The sequence below is a fragment of the Halichoeres trimaculatus genome, unplaced genomic scaffold, assembly GCF_033239565.1.
Source record: "Halichoeres trimaculatus isolate MK-OKI-2021-1 unplaced genomic scaffold, fHalTri1.1 fHalTri1_scaffold_4, whole genome shotgun sequence".
NCBI classification, from domain to species: Eukaryota; Metazoa; Chordata; class Actinopteri; order Labriformes; family Labridae; genus Halichoeres; species Halichoeres trimaculatus.
Window position 1 is genome coordinate 30,992,660 of NW_027437182.1, and position 24,653 is coordinate 31,017,312.

General features: G+C 40.8%; 2 protein-coding genes across 4 annotated transcripts in view; one reads left to right on the forward strand and one right to left on the reverse strand.

Moving 5' to 3' along the window:
• The first annotated feature begins 644 nt into the window (after positions 1–644).
• atp1b1a (ATPase Na+/K+ transporting subunit beta 1a) lies at positions 645–10,575 on the forward strand. The gene is made up of 6 exons (XM_074667756.1): positions 645–936; positions 5,547–5,675; positions 6,924–7,079; positions 7,294–7,478; positions 9,021–9,104; positions 9,205–10,575. The coding sequence occupies exons 1-6, from the start codon at positions 843–845 to the stop codon at positions 9,460–9,462; spliced, it is 906 nt and encodes a 301-aa protein (XP_074523857.1). The 5' UTR covers positions 645–842; the 3' UTR covers positions 9,463–10,575.
• The window catches only part of nme7 (NME/NM23 family member 7), a 34,869-nt gene continuing 20,704 nt past the window's right edge, over positions 10,489–24,653 (reverse strand). For all 3 annotated transcript variants that reach the window (XM_074667754.1, XM_074667753.1, XM_074667755.1), the window contains exons 11-12: positions 11,196–11,303; positions 10,489–10,650 (exon numbers count right to left, since the gene is read on the reverse strand). In XM_074667754.1, the coding sequence (XP_074523855.1) occupies positions 10,618–10,650; positions 11,196–11,303 (141 nt within the window). In that variant the 3' untranslated portion in view covers positions 10,489–10,617. The remainder of the gene's footprint in view (positions 10,651–11,195; positions 11,304–24,653) is intronic.

Genomic DNA, 24,653 nt, shown 5'->3' on the forward strand with positions numbered 1-24,653 from the left:
GAATCAAATGTAACACTGAATATTTTGGATATTTTTTTTTATTCGCTTCCTGGTTTGGTTTGAAGCATTACATCAAGAGCAGCATTTTGTGACTGAAACAGAAACTGAGGAACTGACTTAAGATTAAGTTTCTACTTAGTAGTTACACAAAGAAATGTAAACACCCCAAAACGTTGACATCCAGGAGGCCTATAGCAGAATTTAAATTAATTTTATTTGACCTTTTAAAGTTCACAGGCTGGGGTACTGGGTTGCTAGCTAGGCTGTTAGCACAGGTGAAGCTTTACACAGTCTGTGGAAGTACCTTTAAGAGGACAATTAGCTCATCCACTTTTTGTCACACACTTTATTACATACATGACTTGGAGAAATTGATGCTGTTTTTTATCAATAAGTTATAACTTGTGAAATATTTAAGTTTTGTTGTCGACATTTCATGGTAGGGATGTAGAAGACAGTTGTTGCCATGGCACCAAAGTCGTATAAAACGTAAGAGGCAACTGTTGAACGTCGTCCGTTGGTCCCTCTCCTCTCTGTATGGATGCATGTTCATTAGCCTGTTAGCCTGTAGCCCCCCTTCGTTTTCCTCTTACGCAAAACGCAGCGGATGGTTGTGATTTGTTCGCCGGAGCCCTTCCTCTTCGGGGGGTAACTTATGACGGGAGTTAGCGGGCGGAGCCGGTTTCCCTGAGAGATAAATTGTGTGTGGTACAATTGGTGGAGTCGGGTACGAGACTGTCCTTTCGCTTTTCCTGTGAGGGACAGTTAACAGCTAAAGCTTCACCGACACAAAACCGAGTAAATCAGATAAATCGAACAGGGGGATTTTACCGGGAGTTAATATGTCTGGAAATAAAGACAGTGACGGCGGATGGAGGACATTTGTTTGGAATTCAGAGAAGAAGGAGTTTCTAGGACGAACAGGCGGCAGTTGGTGTAAGTACTTAAATCTTTCAATGTGCTCCTTCCCCTTTATTTGACTGAACTAACACGGTGGCTCCTGCTGAAACACGACGGTATAATGTTAATTAATCTAATTAAAGTGATCACGTTAAGCTGAAAGGGAGGAAACAGTCTTTGTGGAGATTTTTCTCCCTTTTTCTTTCTCATTTCCTGACTGTACGTTACAAACAGCACCTGTTAGAGCTCAGTGTGCTGCGTCGTGACTTCGTTTTTTCAATGGAGGCTGAGTGTAACGTTAGAAGTTGGTCTCTTAATCAGAATCAGCTCGTTTATTTAAAAGAACAGCGGCTTATTTCTTGATGATAGAAGCTTGGGCGTGCTACAGGTCTTATTTAGTTTAAAAAGACTTATTATACATTCATAAGAATCAATTAACTTGCTCTACAACGATTTTTTCCACCCTTGTGCATTTGCTGCGACCGTTAACTCTCATTCTCGATGTTAAATCCGCCTTTTAGTCCACGGTTGATGCAAAGAACTAGGGAATGATTATCCAAGGCGTAGCCCATATTGAGACATTCATTAATAAACGTCCTTTATGAAAAGGTCACCCTGAAGGACAGTGTGTGGTGGGCCACGACTTTCCACTGACACACCAAATACCAAAGAATAATTTCTAACCACAGTTTTTTTCTGGAATCAGGCTTCGTAGAAAAACAAGAAGACATTTTATTCCTCTCACTAATTACCTGAATGGCTAATCCCAGACTCATGGGAACATGGTGGAGTCCAGGAGGGTGCCCAGGGGAGGCATGGCCCCCCTTGAAATCTCTTAGTCTTGTTCTTCTGGTTTTATGTAGAAATCAACTAACCTATGTAAACTGTATCAAAACAGGCAGTTTGTAGATTTATCCTTTTTTTAACAAAGCATTTAAAGTAGCATGTTGTGACATTCGAACTCCTGTTATTACGTAGAAATAAATTAAGACATTTGATTCTGCAATAAATAATGAGTGATTGATTTATTCTTTTTCATGTCCAACACTTCAAAAAGACAGGACCTGTCAAAACCAATGTCAAATAAAAGTTGCAAAGGCATTTGTATGATTCATGTCTCACTTCATCAACAACATTTTGACAGAATCTTTTATTCCAGCTGATACTTATGGTGAACTTTTTAAGCTATTTTCTGCTGATAATGATACATTTCTGTCTTATTCAATTCTATACCTCTACTCAATGTGGCAGCTCATAGGACACAAAAACAGATATGTGGAGAGGAATGAGTCCTTTAGAAGTTTCTTGCAAAGTCTTAAACACTAAATAGCCCACATTTATGAGTGTAGTTTTAAAATGTTACATTCAAGTATCACTCGAGGACAACAACTGGTTTTAGTGTTATTAGAGTCTTGTTATGACACCATTGAAAGTTTAACATCTAAGTAATGCTCTAATATTAAAATGTAGGAGTAATAGGGCTAGACATAAGCAAACACAGGATATTTATGTGTTTTTGTGCATTCACACTACCCCCCCATGAGCTGGGCCCCCCAGTACAAAAAAGTCCAGACACACCCCTGCTTGTGAATGAGCCCAGACCTGGATCTGCTCTACAAACCTAAGATTAATGGATCTAATCGTTTTACCTCTGTTTCCGATACTCTAAGACGGGGACTATTCGCCTAATGCGGCCATCGGTGGATGTGTGGTTTGATTGGATAACTGGACTCCATTACACTGAACCCTTTAAACTCACTAAACCTTTTTACAAATGAGAAATGTCATCCTTTTCTCCTCCTGCGTGCCGGGTTCGGCCAGCAGACACAACATGGTGCTGAGAGCACATCACGACTCACATGTCTCATGGGCCGCCCCTCTTTTTCTCTCCATCCACCCAGTTTTTTTTTAATTTTCCACTGAAAGAAAGGAGACATCGGTCAGTTTTCCAGTGCCAGATTAAAGTGCTCATTCCTGAAAAGATTAACAAAAGCTTGAATGGGCTATTAATTCAAAAAAGGCTTATAAGCCGACTGAAAATCACTGTAATGTCGCCATCACAGCTAGTTTCAAGTAGCAGTGGCATTTTACCATCTACTTCTAGATGTGTGTGTTTTTAACAGCATGTCTAAGTGAAGTGATGCAGTTAGGTTTGTAATCAAGCACCTCTCATGCGTCCTGTGTCTCTCCGTGGTGAGGCTCAGTGATGTCGCACTAACTAAAAGAGAGCAACAGGTAGGCTGTCGGAGAAACCCTCCCTTCCTCACCACGCTACGCGCCACATAACATTCATTTATAACAACAGGAAGGCGTTTGAGCTGAACCACTGCTCTCATGATGTGTCACAGGAAATGTGGAGCTTCAGTTTTTACTGTGTGTCTGCGTTTGAAGCATGAGTTAAATGTGTCAGAAAAAAAGTACCGCAGAGCTGGTTTAAAGCGTCGACTAAAGCCTCGATACAAACGTCAGGGAAGTGGAGAGACATCAGTGAGGTGTGAATGTGTGACGGCCCCTCACAACATGCTGCAGCAGTCTGGTGGGGGAGGTGCTCTCCTCTCTCTATCTCTCTTCTCCCTCCATTCAAACTCTGCCTTTCACCAGCAGCAGGCCGGTCTCTGAGCTATTTACATTTCTGGGCAACAGTTGTCAGGATCTGGCATTTCTCTGGCTACAGAAGCCGGGCAGAGTATTTACATCAGCGGCGTGCACTCAGAGACATTAATGCCCCCTCTCTCCTATAAATGATTATAATGAGCTGTGTATTTAGAGTTTTTAAGCTGCCCTCTCAGGCTCTGTCAGGCCTTTTGGCAGCTAAGAAATGTTAACACTTGAATGAAAAGTCACAGGGCCACAAAAGGCCAACAAGGGCCAACAGTGCCAAGCGTCAAGAAAGACTGACATCCATGAGAAAATGCATGCATTTTTCATTTCTTACAAATCTCACTCCCCGGTTCCAAGCGCTCAGGTTACATTATTATTATTTTTTATAGAATGATCATCTAAGAAAATCACAGCAGGATTGTAATCTGAGCTGGAGTGTCCAGCTTCAGTCCCTCAACAGGTGCATCCCTAAGATGTGTCATGGAGGCTCACTAGAGAAAAGCTTGCCTGGTAACACGTCGGTTCGCAGCCCGTTCAGGGATCAGATTACACATCTATTCAAATGTTTCTGTCGTGTTTATGACTTTTATTCAGGAAAATACCTTCAGACGCCCATGCTTGTGCTCATACCTGTGTCAGACAGTGGTACTTCATGCTTCACACGTAGACATCAGCCTGTGAGGTTTGTGCTAAAACTCTCCTCTTTGTGTTTAACATGCAAAACCTCCCGGTATCAGAGTTACACAAGGAACAGGGATGGGCAGGCTGAATCTCCTGCAGACTGCTCTCTCTATAGTCTGTTGCAGGAGATAAGGCAGCGTGGGGTTGAACCTGTTAGTAACTGGCCTAACTGGTTTCACTGCGGCTGTTTTGGACGTGCAACTGGCAGCTTGGAGACGTTTTGGGAAGGTGCCACAGCGACAGCAAACACACCAGGAATGGGTGCTCGGGTGGTGTGAATGAGCTGGCTTTGAGAGTGTTTGGTTTTCAGGAACCAGGAAATCAGATGCAGTGTGATGCAAGAAGATGGCTTCTGCTGTTTGTCGGAAAAGAAGACAGATCATCACCACACACAGAAACATTTAAAAAAAAGGATATGAAAGAATTTGTAGTTCAGGAGGAAGATTTAGTCTGTGACTTTTTCTTTGAATTAAAGAATTTGAGCCCTGTTGGACTTTAAAAGAAGAAAAAAGGCAGAATTTGGAAATCTTTCATAAATTCATTCACCAATATGTTTGAATGATAAAACATCTTGATAAAAAGGTCTTGTTGAGCTGCTTATCATATGAGCTTAACTTGTTGATCATGATGTTTCTGGAGCAACAATCGTCTAAATCGCCTCTTAATAAACTCAGAGTTGTAGTTTACATACTCAGATGCTTAGCAAGATAAAAGCAGAACATTAAAGTTCTGTTTTGTCTCTTTCTGGCCCAACTGGCCTGGAAGTAGGGAAACAAGTTGTGCAGATCTGCAGTTTCTGGGGGACAGAGTGAAACCACCCTGAGCTTGCAGGGGGACACAGATTTCATGAGGAACCTGTAGGAAGTGACCACTCAGCGGGGGAAGGGCCTGGAATCACCAGTGACTCATGCTGCTGAACTGTAACCAGCAACCTTCCCTCCTGCTGTTGCATAATTAGAGTAAATTTCAAATTAGTTGGAAAAAAAAAATCTCATGATTGTAGTAAAATGGCTTCCACGATGAGAAAAGAAAAGGATCACAGTGTGGAAGCAGATCTCTGAATGTGGGCAAGAAATGATTTCTCCTCCTGGTGTTTTTCCATTAGAGTTGGAACAAACTGAAGACTCAAACAAGTCACTGAGTTTCCAGTCTTTATTCATTTATTACTAAATGTGAAATCTTTTTGTTCTAAATCCTATGATGGTTCATGTCAAAGTGATACAAAGCTGTAGTGTTTAAGGAGCTTAGCCCAAAACTACTTCACGCTTCTCTTCATAAACAACTGAAACCGTTAATTATCAATCTGGTGGTTGATTAATTCTTTAATCTCTCTAAATGTGCCACCTCTCTGTCTCTCCCTGCAGTTAAAATCCTCTTGTTCTACGTGATTTTCTACGGCTGCTTGGCTGGGATTTTCGTGGGGACCATTCAGGCTCTGCTGCTCACATTGAGCAACTACAAGCCCACCTATCAGGACAGAGTCGCCCCTCCAGGTAAATGAACCTCTTTCTCTTCTTCTTCTTCTTCTTCTTTTTCTGTTTGGTGGAGGGAGTTTAGCCTTCATGTTGTGCAGTGTTGGTTCAGCGTGTGTTTAAACTGACTGTTGGGGTGTGCCTCAGAGCCGCCTCTCTATCAGAAGTCTTTCTGACCTTAGATAGGTTCAGCCATTTTGTCCTTCACTCCTCTGAGCCAGTCAATGTTTCCCCCCTCAGGCTTGGCGCGGGCTGTTGTAGTAGCTTTTACACCGTGCTCCAAACATGCTGTGTGGATGTGTCACAGCCGGCGTGTTTACATACACAGGAATAAATATGGATGTTTGTCTCAGCGCAGAGGCCTCTAAGCTTGTTCCAGTGGGAAAAATTCTAATCTATAATCTGGTGAAAACATCAAACAGTGCCACGGTCACACTGCCAGTGTTGTGAAATTTCCTGCACCGCTGTGAGACGGCGGCCTAACCTCATCTTGTTGTGCCAGTACTTGTTTGCACAGCACATGCTCTCTAGCCTTGGCGGTATTTTTAGCAGCTATTGTAAACGACGGCTTCATGTAGACGGGTTGGCCGCCTGTCTTTCTGTCAGACGTCCACGACTGTGTACAATCAGAGAGTGAGCCAGGCGAGAGGAAGAAGTGTGCAGCGCTTTGAGCTGAAGTGAGTTTCCAGTAGTGGTGAGATAAAGGAAGCAGGGAGTAGTTACATGTTTTTTTTCTGAGCTGGAGCCCGCCTCTCACTCTGGGGCTAAAAGTTTCCATTGTGAGAGAGACACACGTGAGAGTGCACGGGTGGGGGCAGGGGATTGGTTAACTTTCACAAGCCACCACTGAAATTCAAATGACGGCATGCTACCTCTCTGTCCCTGTAGGACAAATGCCTCGAGTGTTGCTCATAAGCACTGCCAGGATTAAACAGATTCAGCAGCGAGGCCGAGAAAAGGTTCATAAAATGTCATGTTTCCTTTTCACTCCTCATACCCATCTCACTCTCTTCATGCCACGCCTCACTCAGGCCCTGAGCTCTACGTCTGTGGAAAATTACAGCTATAAAGAGCTGACAGAGACCATCAGAGGAAATCCCCAGGACCCTACATTGTGTGTTGCCTTCAGATAATAGAAGAGAGAACAGATCACATGATGTTCAGAGCTGCTTCACTCAGACTTTCCTCTACACAAGCACAGAGCTGTTTCTGCACTTACAGCCTGAGTCTGAACCAGTGTTTCCCTAACAGTACGCTTTGTGTTTTCAGGTCTATCACACACCCCTCGCTCTGAGAAATCTGAAATATCCTTCTCTAAGTCTGATGAGGGGTCCTATTCCAAGTATGTGAAAAGCATGTCAGAATTCCTCAAGCCATATACAGACGAAAATCAGCTGGATCAGGCAAAGTTTGAAAACTGTGGAGGTAAGTTACACTATCACACTCTTGGCCACTCTCTGGACGATCCCTGACGACTACTTAACTGGAAACATTTCACATTGTTTAGTTGTATTCATTGAACATTTAAAGTTACATTCTGAAAGTGCTGACTCCTTCTGATTTTATGTAAACACCATCTGATGTTAATGTCTTCAGCATCATCTAATGGTGTAATGCGTCCTTTCTGTTCGGTTTGCAGACTCTCCTCAGTCATACAAGGACCGTGGCCCTCTGGAGAGTGAACAGGGACAGAGGAAAGCGTGCCGCTTCAGCCGCACTCTGCTCGGCAGCTGCTCAGGGGACCCTGACCCCTCATTCGGTTTCAAAGACGGGAAGCCTTGCATCATTGTCAAACTCAACAGGATCGTCAACTACAGACCAAAGGTAGGTTTACTGCTCATTTATGACATTACAGCTTGTTATTTTAGTGCTCACACTGATAACAGCACACTTCTCAAACTCTTAGATGTGGTCATAGACTTGTCAAGCTCACAGCTTTGAGAGAAGGACATTAACTAAGGGCTAATGCCAACAAGCATGGGGAATTCAGCATGTCTGGACACATTGTAGACCAACGGTAATCTTTGTTGCTCAATGATATGATGATAAATCAGTCGGGATCATCAATCAGGAGCGATCCTTCTGTTTGATTTATTGGGTTATAACAATAGAGATACTGCCTCGTAAAAATGAGCGGCACAAAACCAACACAGACGACTTGAACCAGCCAAGCAGCAAGAAAAGTAGAAAACAAAGTTTGTACCTTTAAGACCGTAGATCTGCTGTAAGTCAGCGGGGGGAGATGTGTTTGCCAGCAGAAATGTCACATTTCCAGCCGTTCAAGCTTCTATCAACGAAAGGTTAGCTGCTCGTTTCATGGAAATATAAAAAGTCCCTGCGTTTATGTCACTATCAGCTCAAGAAAAAAATGGATTTTTGACCTGAAACAAAAATAAACTGATGAATTGATCATGAAACAGTTGATAACTTCAGGTTTGATATCACTTAAAGGCAGCACAGTCTCTGCTGTCTGCATCTCATCTCAGCAGCAGTTTCTCAGTCTGTGGGGACCCGACTGAAGGGCCACCAGTTCAAGTCTCTGTATGGACCAAAGTATGGGAGCTGGGACTAGTTCCTGGAGAGATGCCAGTTTATTTACAAGTCCCTCAAGCAAGGCATTAAACTCCAACTGCTTTATTCCTGTAACGCCCCCTCACCCTGAGTCTTCTTCAGTGCATGATCTGAGGGATGTGCACGTGTGTGTTTCTGGCCTCTGTTCAGAAACTGAGTGAATAATATTGAATTTCTCTTCAGGGATTAACAAAGCATGTTGTCTCTGCTGCAGGCTGGAAACTCACTGCTACATTAGCAGATAGTAACGTAAAATCCTCTGTTCAAAGTGCTGAATAGTCTGAAAGTATTATGAGTCAAAGGAACATACATATTGATCCGAGTTCAACATTACTCTGGCTAAACATACAACTCTGGTTGGCTGCAGGAGATTCAGTAACATGAAACACAAAGGTGTCCCAGGGAATCGTGATTTTTTTTTTTAAACTGGTCATCCCAGTGTGACTTCAGATTGCATCACAGCAGAAACACAAGAGGTATGGGGTTTCAACACACTGGAGGCTACGCTGTTTCACTGAGTGATGATCCTGCCTCGCAATGGCAACATGTCAGAGCCGTAACAGACCAACTACAGCAACAAGGACGAAGCCAGAGTCTGATCTGCTGGAGTTCATAAGCAAACATCCTGTTAGAATGAGACAGTCATAACTTCCACATGAGAGAATGACAATTTTAACCAGCTCTGGCCTCATGAAGACACCAGCACCACAACAGAGACACTTTAACGCAACATGAAGTCATTAATGTCCCAAACTGTGACTGGATTATTCTCATCCTCTCTCCGTCTCTTTCCAGGCCCCCTCCAGCAATCAGTCAATCCCAGATGCTCTGCTGGGAAAGCTACAGCCCAACCTCATCCCCATCCACTGCAAACATAAGGTGAGTGTTCAGTCACGCTTGTTTCAAAACACGTCACACCGTCTCATCTTTCCTGAGGTATCAGTGTTGGATTTTAACCTGATTCCACTTTTTTGTGCAGAGAGACGAGGATGCAGACAAGATTGGTGAGATCAAGTACTTTGGCATGAACGAAGGCTTCCCCCTCCAGTACTACCCCTACTACGGCAAGCTGCTCCAGCCTCAGTACCTGCAGCCTCTGGTCGCCATCCAGTTCACCAACCTCACCTTGGACGAGGAGCTCCGCGTCGAGTGCAAAGCTTACGGAGCAAACATCAAGTACAGCGAGAAAGACCGCTACCAGGGACGCTTTGACATTAAGTTCACTATCAAATCGTGACCTCAGCCGTGACGCGCACTACTCTTCATTTTGACACAAATCAAATGTAGAGAGAAATAAAAGAGTTCAGATAAACACCACTAGTCTTTGAACATTCATAATATACAGGACCTACACTTAATCTGTGTGCTTTACACTAGCTTTTCTGTGTGTTTGTCAAGGGTTAGAATGTAAAATACAAGAGTAGCAATAGCAAATATTTATTCTACTGTACATGAAAATATTCCTTGAGCCATGGGATGTGTTCATCTATTACTGTAAACTGCAATTCCACTACTGACGTGTAGCGAGCTGTGTTTCTGTCCCCAGAATACTTCATCCTAATGTGGTCTCTATATATTTTTGGAGTGTCCAGTGCTGTAGTCGAGTCCTGTTGTAACCTCTCCTGTCTTATGTCAGCTTTAGTGGTCCAAGGTGTGTGTGTGTCTGTGTGCAGGTGTGTGTTACTCTATGTGAGAGCGTGGAGTGTGTGTTAATGTGCTACGACTAACTGAAATACTAGCATGGTACTCTGAACCTTTAAGGCCCATGTTTGAGTAAATGACTGCGCTCCATGGAATCGTTCTTTTCTTCTTCTACTTCTGCGTGTTTCTTTGTTCAAGTTGCGGAAGGATTCATCCGTTCACCTTTCCTTTGTTGCTCACCTTTAGCTGTAGGATTTGGTTTTAATGACATTTCTGTTTGATACATCTGTTCATTCTTAACTCATAGTGTAGAGCTTTGTGGGTCCAGCCTAGAGGACAGTCACCTCCATGGAAACAGTGGCAACTCAGTGCTTTGAAATCTGTTTGTGCTGGAGACATCACATGATGTGATGCTACTTACTATTGAATGTTTTAGCCATTTTCATGGTGGAAGAATTTTATATTTATGCAGTTGTACATTTTTTTTTCAAAGTTTAATGTAATGAATCCAATACCAAAGTCGCTGGTCAAAAAGAGTTAGAGAATATCAGAAGCAATGCAGTATCCCGTGTAATAAGATGTTTAGTTGGTGTGAAAAATACTTAATTCAATGTTAAAGATCAAAACACTTGTCAGGAGTCTGCTCTTGTCACTTTATTTAATCTGCATAAGGCTGAAACAATAAACAGAAACATGAGACAACTGTGAAGTCTTTGTGTGTGCAGCAACATCTTTTCTCCCTTTCCTTCATTCACCCGTCCAGAATCTTGAAGAAGTACTGCACCTGTGGAGGAGAAGTGAGTTTGATTCACATCAAAGTGTTTGACAGTCCTCTCTGATTTCAGAAGAATGGCATTGTTTTAGCTCACAGTGTAAATTCTCTCAGCACAAGCCCTTTATCAGCCCCTGTGTCCCAGTCTTGGGAAAATGGCAGCTCAGTCAGTCACAGGCTAATGTTTAACAAGGAGCCATTTGTCCAGCCAACAGATCAGGAGTTTTCCTGAACAATGACGCTCGATGGGTCAGACCCACTCCCTGGGAAACAATGGTTTTGTTTCAAATTCCTCTGCCCTTCTTGTTCTCCTGAAAACCCAGTGTGAGCTAAGGTTTGCCTCGGCCCACAGAGCGCAGTCATGAGACTCGACTAAAGCCCCGGCTTCACAGAGTCGGGGGTTTTGTTCTTGGCTGAGTGGAAGGCGGTTATTTATGCAGAGAGAGGAGGACAATGAGGAAACCTATGTAGGATAAGAGGAGTCACACAGATGATTTACTGTGGGTGTGTTTGACCAACATGGAGGGAACAGTGTGTGAGTGACATGCAGCACCCACCTCCAGAACACCATCTTCAGGGAGGTCAGTACAGTGGACCGCGTTCTTCACTTTATCTTTGCCATACAGAGCACGCAGAGTGTCTGGACGGAGGTGCCGGGCGATCTCCTGTGGATTGAAAAAAACATCTTAACATCAAACACTCTCCGTCCCCAATTCTGAGCGCTGTGAGAAACTGAACATCCTGTTCTGTTGTGTGTCACTGAGGCAAAGTGATTACACAGCACGAGAACATGTGACTGTGTAAGGGAAGTGACTGACACTCAGCAACCTTCCTCGGTCACTGAGGGCTGCTGGGAGACTTTAATATGTCTTAATATTTAAATTCCAGTCAGAGAAATGTTAACAATGGAATAAGCTCTCTGCAATAGGTTCTTATATTCTAACATTTCCAAGTTCAAACCAGATTGAAGCTCTAACACTAAACATTTTAAAAGCTCTCGTGAGAAGTTTTTCAGTATGTTATGGAATAGACAGAAGGCAAACAAGACAATCAGCAACAATAATCAAACTTTCCATGTTGAAATATTTAATTCAATAACTCCCAAAAGACTCTATTTCCCATGAGCACCATCACTCACTGTGACCCTTGCCAAGACATGTGTTTGTTTGGAAGTAAATGAATGGAGAGCAGATCTACTTTTTTAACTCTACTTTTCTTTGTTCAAGACAACTTTTCCCAGAATGCAAAGCGACATGGGAATGTATCTATTTGTTATGTTGAGCTGTTGTTTGAAAGGTGAAAACAATCAAACTTTGTAAACTCAGTCTATAGTTTCGTGTTCAGAAGGTGAGGAGACTATCTGTTCAGTGTTCCTCACAGCCCGGTGCTCAGAGACGTATCTGTAACGTGTAACGTTAGTGAATCCTGGTTCTGTCCTACCAGAGCTCATCTACCAACTCCAACCTCACCAAGCAGAACTAACGTAACCTCACTCTTCATTTTATTGATAGACTCTCAAGTTTGAACAGACCACTGCAGAATAACTGCTGACTGTGGGTTGGATCAACATTATCACAAACAGATTAACCCGTGTTTTAGCTTGCGCTCTATCAGTCTCCTGTTCAGCTTTCTTCCACTCTGACCTCCTTTTTCTTTTGACAGTCCAGCTCCAGGGTCAACCTATTTTCTTCAAGAAAAAAGACAGAGCTTGTTTCCAACTTATGATCTATGTGACATAAATGGATTTTAGCTCAACCTGATCACAGAGACTGAGTAAAAGCATTTAGAAATCACCGGCCAAAACAAAGAAGTGAGACTATTTCCAGACCACATATTAAGTCTCTAAATAAAGACATAGATTCATTATTTAGAGAACTAAAAAAGTTCATGATGAAATAAAGAAATAAACTTAGGTTAACTGTCTAGCTGAATCCCAGAACAACATATTTACATGCTGTAGCTGATGATGAATATTCATACATGAAGGATGAGTCTTGTGAAATTTCTGCCTTGTATTTCCTCACCCCTGCTCAACAACCATTGACTCAGAGACTCAAACTTCTTCTTTTCAGGTTTTTTTTTTACAGGGAGTTTTTTTCTATCATGAGAGTGTCTGTCTCTCTCTTTTTTTTTCTTCACACATCAGACACTCCCAAGGTCACCGCTGGGCTTCCTTGCCCTTTGGTTCCTGGAGGAAATGTAAGCCTCCCACAGGGTCTCCATCAGGGGAGGGGCAAAGAGAAATTACCTCAGAGGGATGATTCTCAACTCTGCAGCATTACAAACACTCCAGGATGTGTAGTATCTGATATTTCTTTGATGTAAGGGCAGAAACAGAGTCTTATGGAAGTGATCTTTAAAGATTTTTATTTAATTTGATCTTGTTCAGGCGCAATGGCATTATTTCATCACTGAATCTAAAACCATCAGCTTCTCTTGATCAAAGAATCAACAACAACAAGGTACAATCAGGTTTTCAGAACACCTCCTCGGGTTTGTTTAGTCTGACATTTTCTGTTTAGCAGCAGGAAAACATTTTCTATAACAACTTCTTTCTCCTCCACTGGTTTATGAGAGCGAAACACAAAAGACAGGAACACGTTTTCAAGGCCGTCAACCAACCAAACCTTCTCCAACAGACTCATTGTCTTTGAAACAAAAACCGCGGGGAAACAAGTCTCCTGCTTCAAATGACCGTACGACACAATGTGCACGGTTGGCCGAGACAGAAAAACAATCGTTGATAGTTTGAAGGATTGTGGAAACTTTAGATCACTCAAAGGGAACTTTGTGTATTTTCATTTTGAATCTCTTCCAGAAGTTCAGCTCTGAGAATTTAAACCTTTTCTTGACTTCAGTAAAGATAAATATCCTGATGAGTTCAAGTGTATTCAACATTACATGTGTACCAGATATTATTAACATGCACGGTTGATTGAATGCGCCACATTTAAGCGAATTTATGTTGAAGTTTTATTAAACAAAGGATTTAAATCCTTAATTATCACCTGCATTGTTGGATAAACTAATGACTGATTAAAATATTTTTTTCTATCTCATCTTCTTTCTTTTGTTTGATTGGTGCATTTTCTGCTGAAGGAACTCTCACTAACTTGCTTAATCATGAGCCTCGGGGGCTGTTATGAACAGACAGACTGAGGATCTTAATTAGACATTGATATTGATATTAGCTTGCAGCATTTCTCACCAAGCAATCACGCACATGCCAAGAATATTTAGTGCTTGGCCTCTGATGTTGTAAACAAGCCAATGCGTTCCATTTAAAGGTAATATTACCGTAAACTCTGTAAAAAACAGAACTAAAATGTCATTTGTTCCACAGGCCATCAGATGAGCGTTTAAGTCATTAGCTACCCAGCTGGTCTGGTGACACCTCCTCCTTTCTTATCATATAAATCAGTGTTTGAAGTTGGTTTTTATGTATGATTTGTCCTGCTATGTCATGTCCCAGCGATGTCTGTACAGCACGTTTAAATGTCTTGTTTGATTTCTACTGCAACTTGATTTCCTCCACAGGAACAATAAACTGAACCACTACCACTGATGTGACTGAAAAGATTCCTCAGCGTAAAAAAAACAAATGACCAGTGAACGAAAGCCACCAGCGTCTCAGTGGAACAGACAGAAGTTTATGTGGTGGATCTGTGAACTATAAATGCAACCTCTACAGAGATCAACTAGTGTATCAAAGCCAGTGTTTCTCAAAGTGGGGTCCCAGGACCCCCAGGGGTCTGTGAACCATAGCTTGGGGAATAATTTAGAATTGATTGTAAAAGTGCGCTTTATCACATAAAAAAAGTATATCAACAAACAACACAGTTTTGTGCCATGAGCTCAATCCTCACATGATCCTGAGGTGTTTATCAATTCATAGTGCGAATGAAAAACAGAAACCTCAAAACAAAAAACACTTTGGCGCAGTGGCAAAGACTTTTTCAAGGAAAGGGGTGAAAAGAAGAAAAAAAGGCTTACAACATGCGTTGTTCCTGACCCCCACAAGGGGTTCGACCACCCTCTATACACACTCTATGCACACCACTGCCTTTGGGTCAACATTTTCTCAAAGTTTACAAAATCAACAAATTGGACAGGATAAATGTAGCCTAATTCTATTGTTGCAAAATAATGCAAAGTTAATTATCAAATTGTATTTATACTATACTAATTATTGTTATGACAATGAGACGATCCTTGGAAAAATGTCCATCTCGAAAAGGGGCCATGGTGTAAAAAAGTTTGAGAACCTCTGATCTAAGCCAACAGGACAGAGCTAACAGATGGGATGATGAGGAGCTTCACAGCTGCACACAAACTGCAAATTGTGGACTCTGTTAAAAGCAGATCAAGTCTTCACTCTGGAGTTTAAACCTTTCTACCTGAGACATGAGACCTGAAAAATAGTTTGTATTCTATACACTACAGTGAATCTACAGTATCTTCAAAAGACAAATAATACAGATTCTACAATATGTAAAATGTAAACAGTCACCTACCCATTATACACCTTCACTTTTTTGTATAACACATTTATGTTTAAATCCTGATTAGATTTTTTTTTACCTGTAATCTAAACAAAGCAGGTCCCAAGCTAACACTTAGATTATCCTCCACATGTTGAGACAAAGACAAGAAGTCAATCCCTTCATTTGTCAAAACTTTGGTTTAGGACTGAAAACTTCCAGATCTGAGTTTTAGCTGTGCTGTGTGTTTCTGAAGTTATCATGTTTACATTCTTATGATCACGGTAAGATTCAAGCTGAATGTTAAAGTGCTATTGTGGTGAGCATGTTAGTGGATTTACACAATACAAGAAGTATTACAATAATCAGAAATGTACAATAAACATTATAAAGTTAGCGTTTACTCAGTTTGAGGCCATTTTTTTTTTTAGATATTTTAGATAATATATGAGTTTGTAACAGGGGGCCTTCTGAATCCAAAATAAATCCCACAACAGTTTTTGTTCTTTAATCTTGAAACTGGCACCAAAGTTTGAGCTTCATCTGCATCAAAATGGAGTGAAAGCATGAAAACCATACTCAGGCCTCCAGCCAAACTGCTGAGTCAAAGAGTGGTGTTGGTTTCTATGAAATATTTGTTCATACTGATTTAAATAAATTCAGAGTTTTGCAATGTGTTTACAGCGACGGCTCATACTGTAATAACAATGACACTGCGGTTACTGACATTGCTCTGTGCAGACTACAGACGATCTGAGCTCTGCTTCCAGAGAAGTTACCTCCTGCTGACGAAGGCCTGCTCAGACTATTTTTTTTTTTTTATTCACTGGAGCTTTTCCTTATCAGGCCACTAAAGAGTCATTATCACTGATGATGGTTGAAACTGTTTGGCCCTCTGAGGTCACACTGTTTGGCTAACCAGATGTGCAGTCAAAGATCTTATCTCTGGAGTCCTGTGCAGCTCTGAAGCACAGAAAAACTGTACAGGTAGTTAAAGTGTTTTCGTCTGGATAATTAGTATAAGTGTAAACACAGACTGATTGTATCAGTCAGAAAAAAAAAAAGAGAGGACAAGAAAAACGACTAGAGGACTCTGAGAATGGCTGCTCAGTCATGACATACTCTCATTTTCAGTATGAGGTCTAATGACCATGAGCTAATTTCAGCAGCAGGTACAAAATGGCCGACGGCAGGCAGCAGCCTGTTGTTTGTGTCTCGTGCTTCATGAAACTGAGGCCAAAGATGGCAGAGAGGAAATTAGAGGAGGATAAAAGATTTCTTTGCTCTCTATAAGTGCATTAGTTACCCATGAGTGACCTGCTGTCAGAGCTGAATTTGATTTTAATGAGGCCCACTGTGTGCTGCGCTCATGTTCCCGTAATGAGAGTTTGGATTCTGTGCACGGTGAAGGCCGGGGCACAGTGACCTGCTGGTAACATGACCGTCCAGAAATCAAAAAGTCTCACGTCTGGTCCTTCATGCATCGCTGACCATCCAGACCCGTCCGGCTGAAGAAAGTGGGTCAGGCTAGATTTGATTTTTTTCTTCTCATTTTAAAGGAACACCTTCAGTCTATCCCTCAGGCTCAACATATAATAGACTGTGTTAGAGGGAGCTAAACCTACTCTGAATATCATCCTGCACACACATTTACACACTCAGAAAGTAAAAACTGAAAGCTTTTTGAAACACTATCGTTAACCGTGTTTGATGAAAAACAAACAAACAAATTTCCGTGAGACACAAAAACGGCTTCGACTTTGAATTTTAAAACTCCTGTGAGGAGGTTTTAACTGGTTATGACACTGACTGATTCAATCCTGGTTCCTCTTTATGACAAATAAGACCACCAGAAACAAGGCTGACAATTTCCCTGTGTAATTTTTCACTCCTGATGCTGCTGAGAGCTGGGGGTTGGTGTCTGACCTTGACGTCACACTGAGGGAAAAGCTTTTCTTATTTATTTTCAATGTCAAAGATGCCCGATGTGCAACACATCACAAAAGCAGGGTTAGAATTATTTTGTTGTTATAATAATACTACACTTTATTTATAATGCACTTTACATTTAAATCTAACCTCAAAGTGCCACAAATAGGTGCATAAAATAAGAGTAAAAACATCTGACAGGAATAAAATCAAATTAATATAAACAACAGTAGAAAGCAGGAATAAATCAAAAACAAAGGAGGTCAGCTTGTTCTGCCTTTGACTCTAGGTTGGCGTTGTCAGGTGGATTGGATGATTGTATTCTGCATTGTCAATAGGGGTGGGTACCGAATTAGGTACTTTATAGGTATCGACTGAATTCTGTCTAAATCTGTCTAGATTCACGTAAAATCAAAAGGTACCATGTTTAGGTACCTAAACGCATCCTTGTGACAGTGAGGGAGTGGAAGAGTGGGAGATTTTCCATGCTAGAAATGAACACAGCATTGGAAGGTTATATATTTAAGGATAAATATGTTAAATTGAAAAAATATATATTTTATTTTTAAACAAATTAATACTTTTTACCATATAAACACAATAAGTACCAAAAATTAGTACTGTTGAGTACCAATACTGATTGCCAGGTACCAGGCATTGGCACCGTATCGTTTCAAACATGAAAGGTACCCATCCCTAATTGCCATAAATCAGTGAAAACAGCAGAATAAGCTGTTTCGCATCGGCACAGAAGAATTAGCAAAACTTTCATTGGCCCAACCCAAGGACTCAGCTCTGCTGCTCAACCTATGAATAAATGTTCCTTACAAATGTGGCTCCATGTAAAAGTGAAGTAAAGGCTTTACAACGGTAAAAAGTTTGTTTCCAAGAAGCATTGTTGCAACAAAGAAATCATTTACCTTACGTTAACAGAATAAAATTAGAGAAGTGATGAGAGTTATATTTTTGCTGACTGGGGGCTGTTACAGAGGGGACTTGTTTACACTTTTCCATGACTAAGATCCATCAAAAGCTGCTTTTAAACAGAAATATGAGATTTGATGTAAAAACAACAACATCAACAACTCACATAAGTATACACTGAGATGAGCAAAAAGCACTGTCCACAGGGGGCGCTGAAACTAGCACAATCCAAAAGTTCCTCACAGGCGCTTTAACACCTGTGCAGGAATGAATGGGCTTCAATACTTGAGCAAACGTGTTACCTCTGAGAGCACAAGTATTTCTTAAAGTCTGAGACTTTACTTTTTTTTCCCTTCTAAATAAGGAAAAAAAAACTACATGGACGCAAGAGGCTTTCTCAGTATAAATGCCCTGTTGAGCCTTGTTATTGATCGCACAGATGTCAAACACAAAGACCTCGAACAGCAGCCTTATATAAGACTTCAGCAGTTATTTTCTCTATCAAGGTTCAAGGTTCCTGTTTACCCTTCACTAACTCAGGGGCTAGACGAGAAAATCTGAGCTCAAGTCTCTTATTTTTACTCAATAACTAACCATCCTTAATGAAAGTTTTAACTTCATATTAGTTGATTTTGAAAGATGTACTTTTTTATTGTTTTACTACTGCATCTAAAACCACCACTACTGTGTGTTACACATGGCCTTTCATCCTCACTGCAATAAAGATAACAAGATAAGAGCCAAAGGGAGCTTTACCAGGCGTCGTCTCACAGGTATGAAGAATCTAAATGGGAGTGTTTTTGAACTCTCTGAAAAAGAAACTTTAACATCTCTTCAACACATGTTCTTCAGGTAATCCAGTCACATTTCTGGCCAGTGAACTAAACTTAGCTTTATAGCCACCTGGGACAGCTGATATCTTTCTCGACAAAGGCATTACACAGACGGGTCAGGAATCAATAGGAGGAGCGTATTTTTAACCCACATGATGCACGGAGAGTGCCTCAGCCTTGTGTAACAGGACGCTCGGACCTGTTTGATCTTCTCCTCCACTCATATTCTATTTTAAGACAAAGTGAGGCTACACAGTATGTTGTGACCGCCACACACTGCTGATGTGTAGCAGGGGGGAGGGCGACGCTGATTTATTGGGCTGCTGATTTAAAGGGGAAGTGTTTACAGGGGCTATGAGGAGTGGAGGTGTTACAATGTCAAACCTGTGTTTGAGCATTGTTGAAATGAGTTTTGAATTCCACACATCAAACTGAAGAGGTTTTCTATTCCACCTCAAAACTCTTCAGAGAAAATGGCGACAAGTTGAAAATGTCTGTAAAATCCTCCTGCTTCCCTGAAACCCCCAGTCTGAGAATTTTCTGCCCTCAATGTGAGACTGAGCAGTTTAACATGATGATGGCTGTTTCCTGAGTACTTCTGTTTTAACCTTCACCCCAAAGACGACATTAATAGACACTGGTTATAAAGAAAGACATAAGTACTGGGCTGTTTGAAGTGCTGACATGTATTCCTGTGTGAATATGCCCAAACATACTGGGACTGATTACAGCACTGCTCTTTAACCAGCTGGTTTGTGTTCAGGTCAGGCAGGATGCTTGTAAATAGACAAGAGGCCTTGAAGCAAATCTCTGGCTAACCACAGAAGGACAGTGAAGCTGAAGCCACTGTAAACATCTCCACAAAAAGATGCTGAAAACAAATCATCTCAGCATTTCCCAAAAGTCTTTTAGAGGACATGTGGTGTTTATAAAGAGTTACTCTGAATGTCCACTAAAACATGCTGTTCACATGCCCTGTTCATGACACAACCTCAGAGCTTTTTACTTTTACATGCAACAATAGTAGGAACTTTCCTTCACCCTAATTCTCACCCACCCTCTCTTCAATTCACTTAAGCCGTGTTTCCACCAAGCAGAGCAGTTAGGTTTATCTCGGTACGGCGCACATTTTGTGGCGTTTCCACTGACTTATCCTGGGACAGATCCCCCAATTACCGAGATGAGCCGTCCCACTTTTTGGGACTCTTTCATACGGGCGCCAGACTGAACCGATCCGCTCTCGTAAGGTGGAGCAACAACACTGCACTGAAAACGCGGCTTAAGTCTGAAAATTAGTTTTGATTTAGTTCAGAATAATTTTCTGAAAAATATGCTTACTGGCTAATGGGCCTCAAATTTTCCGACTAGTGGACCCTCTGACTAACAGGCCCTCTGACGATAAGACTGGCCCCTTTTCGAGGGACTGTTTAGCTAAACAGAGCTGAGGCAGGCAGAAGGGAACATGGACAAGAGGATTGAAGCAAAAAGGAAGTCACATTTCTCACGTAAGTCTTGTGTTACCTTTAAATCACAACAAATCAGATAACAATTCATTTACTTTTTGATTGAAGTAACTAAATGGAACTATTATTGTAACAAATTATTTGTGCGTGTGAATGCATCCACAAATGCGTAAACTGATCCACAAATGTGTGCAAAAATCCACAAATACTTGCACAAATCCACAAACCTGTAGACTGGTTTGCAAATAACGCCTTGTTTGCACCTCAGTTGTAACCAATTATTTGGGCATATTTTCAGGTCCTGTAGAAAAACATTTTGACTTTTCAGCCATTTAAGACTTGATATAATTTGCGAATCATTCTACACATTTCCAAATCTGTTAACACATTTGTGGATCAACGCATTTTTGGATTGACTCACAAGCGCTCACATATTTGTGGATGCCTTTACACACACACAATTATTTTGCTACAATAATAGCTCCATATAACTAATATTGTTCCACAGTTCTTATGGTTGTTTATGGTTGTTAACATAATTAAATACAATGTATTTTTACTTCAAAGAATCAACTGGGAAAGCTGTCAGTGCATAAGAAGGAACTTACAAGCCTCATATTCTGATATTTCTATTGGCACTTCTGTAAGTAAACCATCTATTTTTTAGCCTGTATAACTTTTAATGATCAGTTTTGCCCTTGAATTCTTTACTATATGTCATGCCTATGTTTTTTATTTTAACTACAGCTAACAGAACTTACTAGCGTAACAGAATGTAAAGTCATCCAGCTTTGAACATGAACAACATAACTGTGTGAAGAAAAGCAGGATTTACAGAGGAACTGGGTTTAAAGGGGCGCTGGTTTAGCTTAGAGGTTAGAGAACATTACCTCATGTACAGACGTAGCTGTAGGGGTATTTGGTTTCTATTCTCGATATTTTTTTTTTGGCTTAAACTCTTCTTTCTAATAAAGCTTAAAATGCACAAAAAGAAATGCATATGTCAACAATAACGTGTCAAGTCATGTTTCATTTGTAGCAAACATAACTCACTGCATCTCTTTCATGCTCTCTGTAACTGTACAGCTGCCTGTAAAATGTCTGCATGAAGGCTTCAAAATGGAAATTTAATACATTTTCAATAAGATCTTAGATTAAAAGTATCCAGAGCTGTTGATGTGGGAGAGCTTGAGAGATCATAAAACACTGTATCAGAGCAGAGAACAAAGGCTGTGGGTGGTCAGGACTGGCCGCTGCGTGTGTCCACTCTGATATCAGGACACGTCACGAGACAGAGCTCAATCTCATGACTGAGAGAGAGAAATGTGTGGAAGCTGAGGGCGCAGGCTGTGAACGCATGAGGATGCTGGACAGAAATACGACGCCTAGCTAAAGGAGTCCAAAGTGTCTAATATGATTAAGAGTGTTGGAAGTCACTTAATCCTGCTGTAGTCATGTGTTTACACACACAAACCTGTGTTGTTTATGGATTAGTCTGCAGTCAGCTGGAATAAATCAATCTCCTCTCCTCATCACAAATAACTGGGCTTTAACTATTAATAGGCACTCTGACCTCTTCATACAGTCTGACCTCCCTGTGTCCACTTTGACCAGCTGATAGTGACGTCTGGAATTTCTTAACACTGTACATCTGACAACAAAATGTACTGTACTCTGATACCCAGCAGAACAATGTAACACTGACACACACACACACACATACACACTTTCTGTGAACCTATCAACAACTCTCTGACACACAGACTTATCTAACATTTCATTCTTTGATGTTTTACTACAGCTGTGACTTTTTATTTATCTCAAGTATCAAATGAGTGCACCGTGCAGAGGTGTGGGGTGGTGCTGTGATCGCTCAGACAACACTGAGGTGAGTCTGAGGTCAGGGGGGAGATGAAACTGTTTGACCTCCTGCTCAGTCAGTGAGACCTGAAGCAATCGAGGAGGTCACAGAGACTCTGATGGACGAAAAAGCTAATGACAAAAGATTGCAGCAGCAGGAGGAGACTTCCAGTAGCTAAGGAGCTTTAAGAAGCAAAAATCTTGAGATTTAAAAAGAGGAAAGTAAATCTTTTGATTAATATTTTGATATTAGATCAAATTTTTTTAGACTGACAAATTCTTTTAATCCAGTAAGAATGAGTCGAGAGTTTCTAGAATTATGGATAAAAGAAATAAATAATTGGAGGGGTTTGTTCCTGTTTTTGAACTTATTCCATTTCAAAAGTATGATTTGACTTAAGTGTCAGTCAGAAGTTCGAGATAAATCATGTTGCTCCCATTTGCATTAGACTTGCATGTATAATTCCCTTAAAGGCGCATGGAAAACTACCGATAATCTGTAGTGTTTTTCTATGAATGTGTTTATTTTTAGTTACCTAGATCTATGATTAGAAACGTGAAAACAATCAAACTGTGTAGACTCAGATTGTAGTTCAGTGTCCAGAAGGGAGAGTGTTTAGTGTTATTCACAGCCCAGTTCTCTGAGACGTGTCAGTGATGTGTAACATAAAGCTTTGTCAGTTAGGCATGTGTTATTATTGGGACTTTCAGTCTACATGTAGTAAATCGATTTGCGTTGGAAGCTAAGAAACATTGATTAGAAGTGACCAATTTGGGTGCTGATAATCTCATTCTGAATTGGGGATAATGAAGGGAAAAGTGTATAAAAGTTAGACCACTCAGAAAGGCAGATGGCCTTGTGGTCTAGGTCACGCTCCGCTCCTAGTGCGGGCAGCCCAGGTTCAAATCCAGCCTGTGGCCTCTTTCCCACGTCCTTCCCCACTCTCGCCCTGTTTCCTGCTCTACCCACTGCCATCTCATATTCCATTACAGGCATAAAAGCCCAAAAAGGGTCACTTAAACTCTTTAAACATCACTTATAAAGACTTACAAAGGTCTTTAAAGAGGTGACACTGTGCTTAATTTTGTCCCTCTGATACTTCTGAAGGAGCTCTACTTAACCTCTTAAGACCTGAGCTTTTCTCTGGTATGCAATTTTTAATTCACCTTAATATCTGGGATAAGTAAGACTTAATAAGTTGATTATTTGTGTTATCATTTCTCTATTAGTTGTTTGTTTTTAGTGTCATTGAACCTAAATACACTGTTTTTTTTCCCTAAAATGGGTGTAATGTTGTGGTTTCACCAAAAGATGTTATGGGCTGTGTCCCTAAATGCAGCTAATAGGTTTAAGTTTAAAAAATGAAGTATCATAGGTCTAAGAGGCAGAAATATAATGTCCACATATGTAGACGCTGGGTCTTAAGAGGACAATATACACTACCAACACTTCAGAAGCCTCCCATGCTGTTACCATGCTTTGAATCTGTTTCTCTTTTTTTGTTTTAATATTAGTTTGCAAAAAATAAAGAAGCGCATACTGCACCTTAAAGAAAAACAACCACTGATATATTACATAGCATATATTAGCACAAATGCTACTGATGCTATCTTTACACACACAAGAAAAACACAATACTAGGAAGACTGAACTATGTAAACCAATTAATTCAGTGATTAAACCGTATTTGTCACAGGCTTCAATAACCCCATGGCACGTTTTCTCAGCCTCTAGCTAGTCTCCTTTATGTAAACTTAATATCTGTGTTACTGAAGGAAAAAATCAGAGGTCGTCTTGTTCGTTTTTTCACATTTTCACTTTTACTTACTTCACTATTATTAACTCATGTTCTTAAAGAAAACATAGCCCTGAATTCCTGCCATATAAAGCAACCAGATCTATTAAAAATAAGAACTATACAGAATATAGACCAGTACAAATTCCTTTTCACTGTTTGGTATGACACTAATTTCTGCTGTTAATCCCAGCCTGAGATAAGTGACGGTGAAAAGTGTCTCAGCGTCTTTCTGTTGTGTTTGCAGTCTGTGTCTTTGCATATAAAGAGGGTTTTACCAAAAAAGGCCTCAACATTGATTTAATTACAAAGAATCAATAACATGTAGATTATTAGAGGACATTAGGTCATAAACAGCACTCTGGGTCTTTTCTGTAATTTATCTGTTAGTGTAATAAATCAAACTGGGGGCTGATCTTAAGAGGAGAAATAATGAAATGACAAAGGGAGGTTGGTGAGGCTTAATTATTTTGGCGTCACTGAGCAGTTGTGGCGTGTCATGTGACCTGGAAATCATTAGCCAATTAACTAACCCCTTTTCCTGCTCTGTGGTCGCAAAGTCAGTGACATGTTGACAGAACGAAATACAAAACAAGGCATAGTTGTGGAAAAATAAGCCAAAACGAAAAGGCTAAAGTGTGTTTTAAAAGATTCTGGGCTGAGTCATAAACGATGGTTAAACCAGTGTCTCTGTGCAGTCCTGTAGTTCCTCATTTTTATGGTGAGCAA

What these genes read in the sequence shown, in the direction of transcription:
- atp1b1a (XM_074667756.1), top strand. Translation starts at nt 843, where the DNA reads ATGTCTGGAAATAAAGACAGTGACGGCGGATGGAGGACATTTGTTTGG. An exon ending in GGACAGAGTCGCCCCTCCAG is followed by an intron (nt 5,676 to 6,923) that starts GTAAATGAACCT and finishes TTGTGTTTTCAG; the next exon opens with GTCTATCACACACCCCTCGC. An exon ending in AAAGTTTGAAAACTGTGGAG is followed by an intron (nt 7,080 to 7,293) that starts GTAAGTTACACT and finishes TTCGGTTTGCAG; the next exon opens with ACTCTCCTCAGTCATACAAG.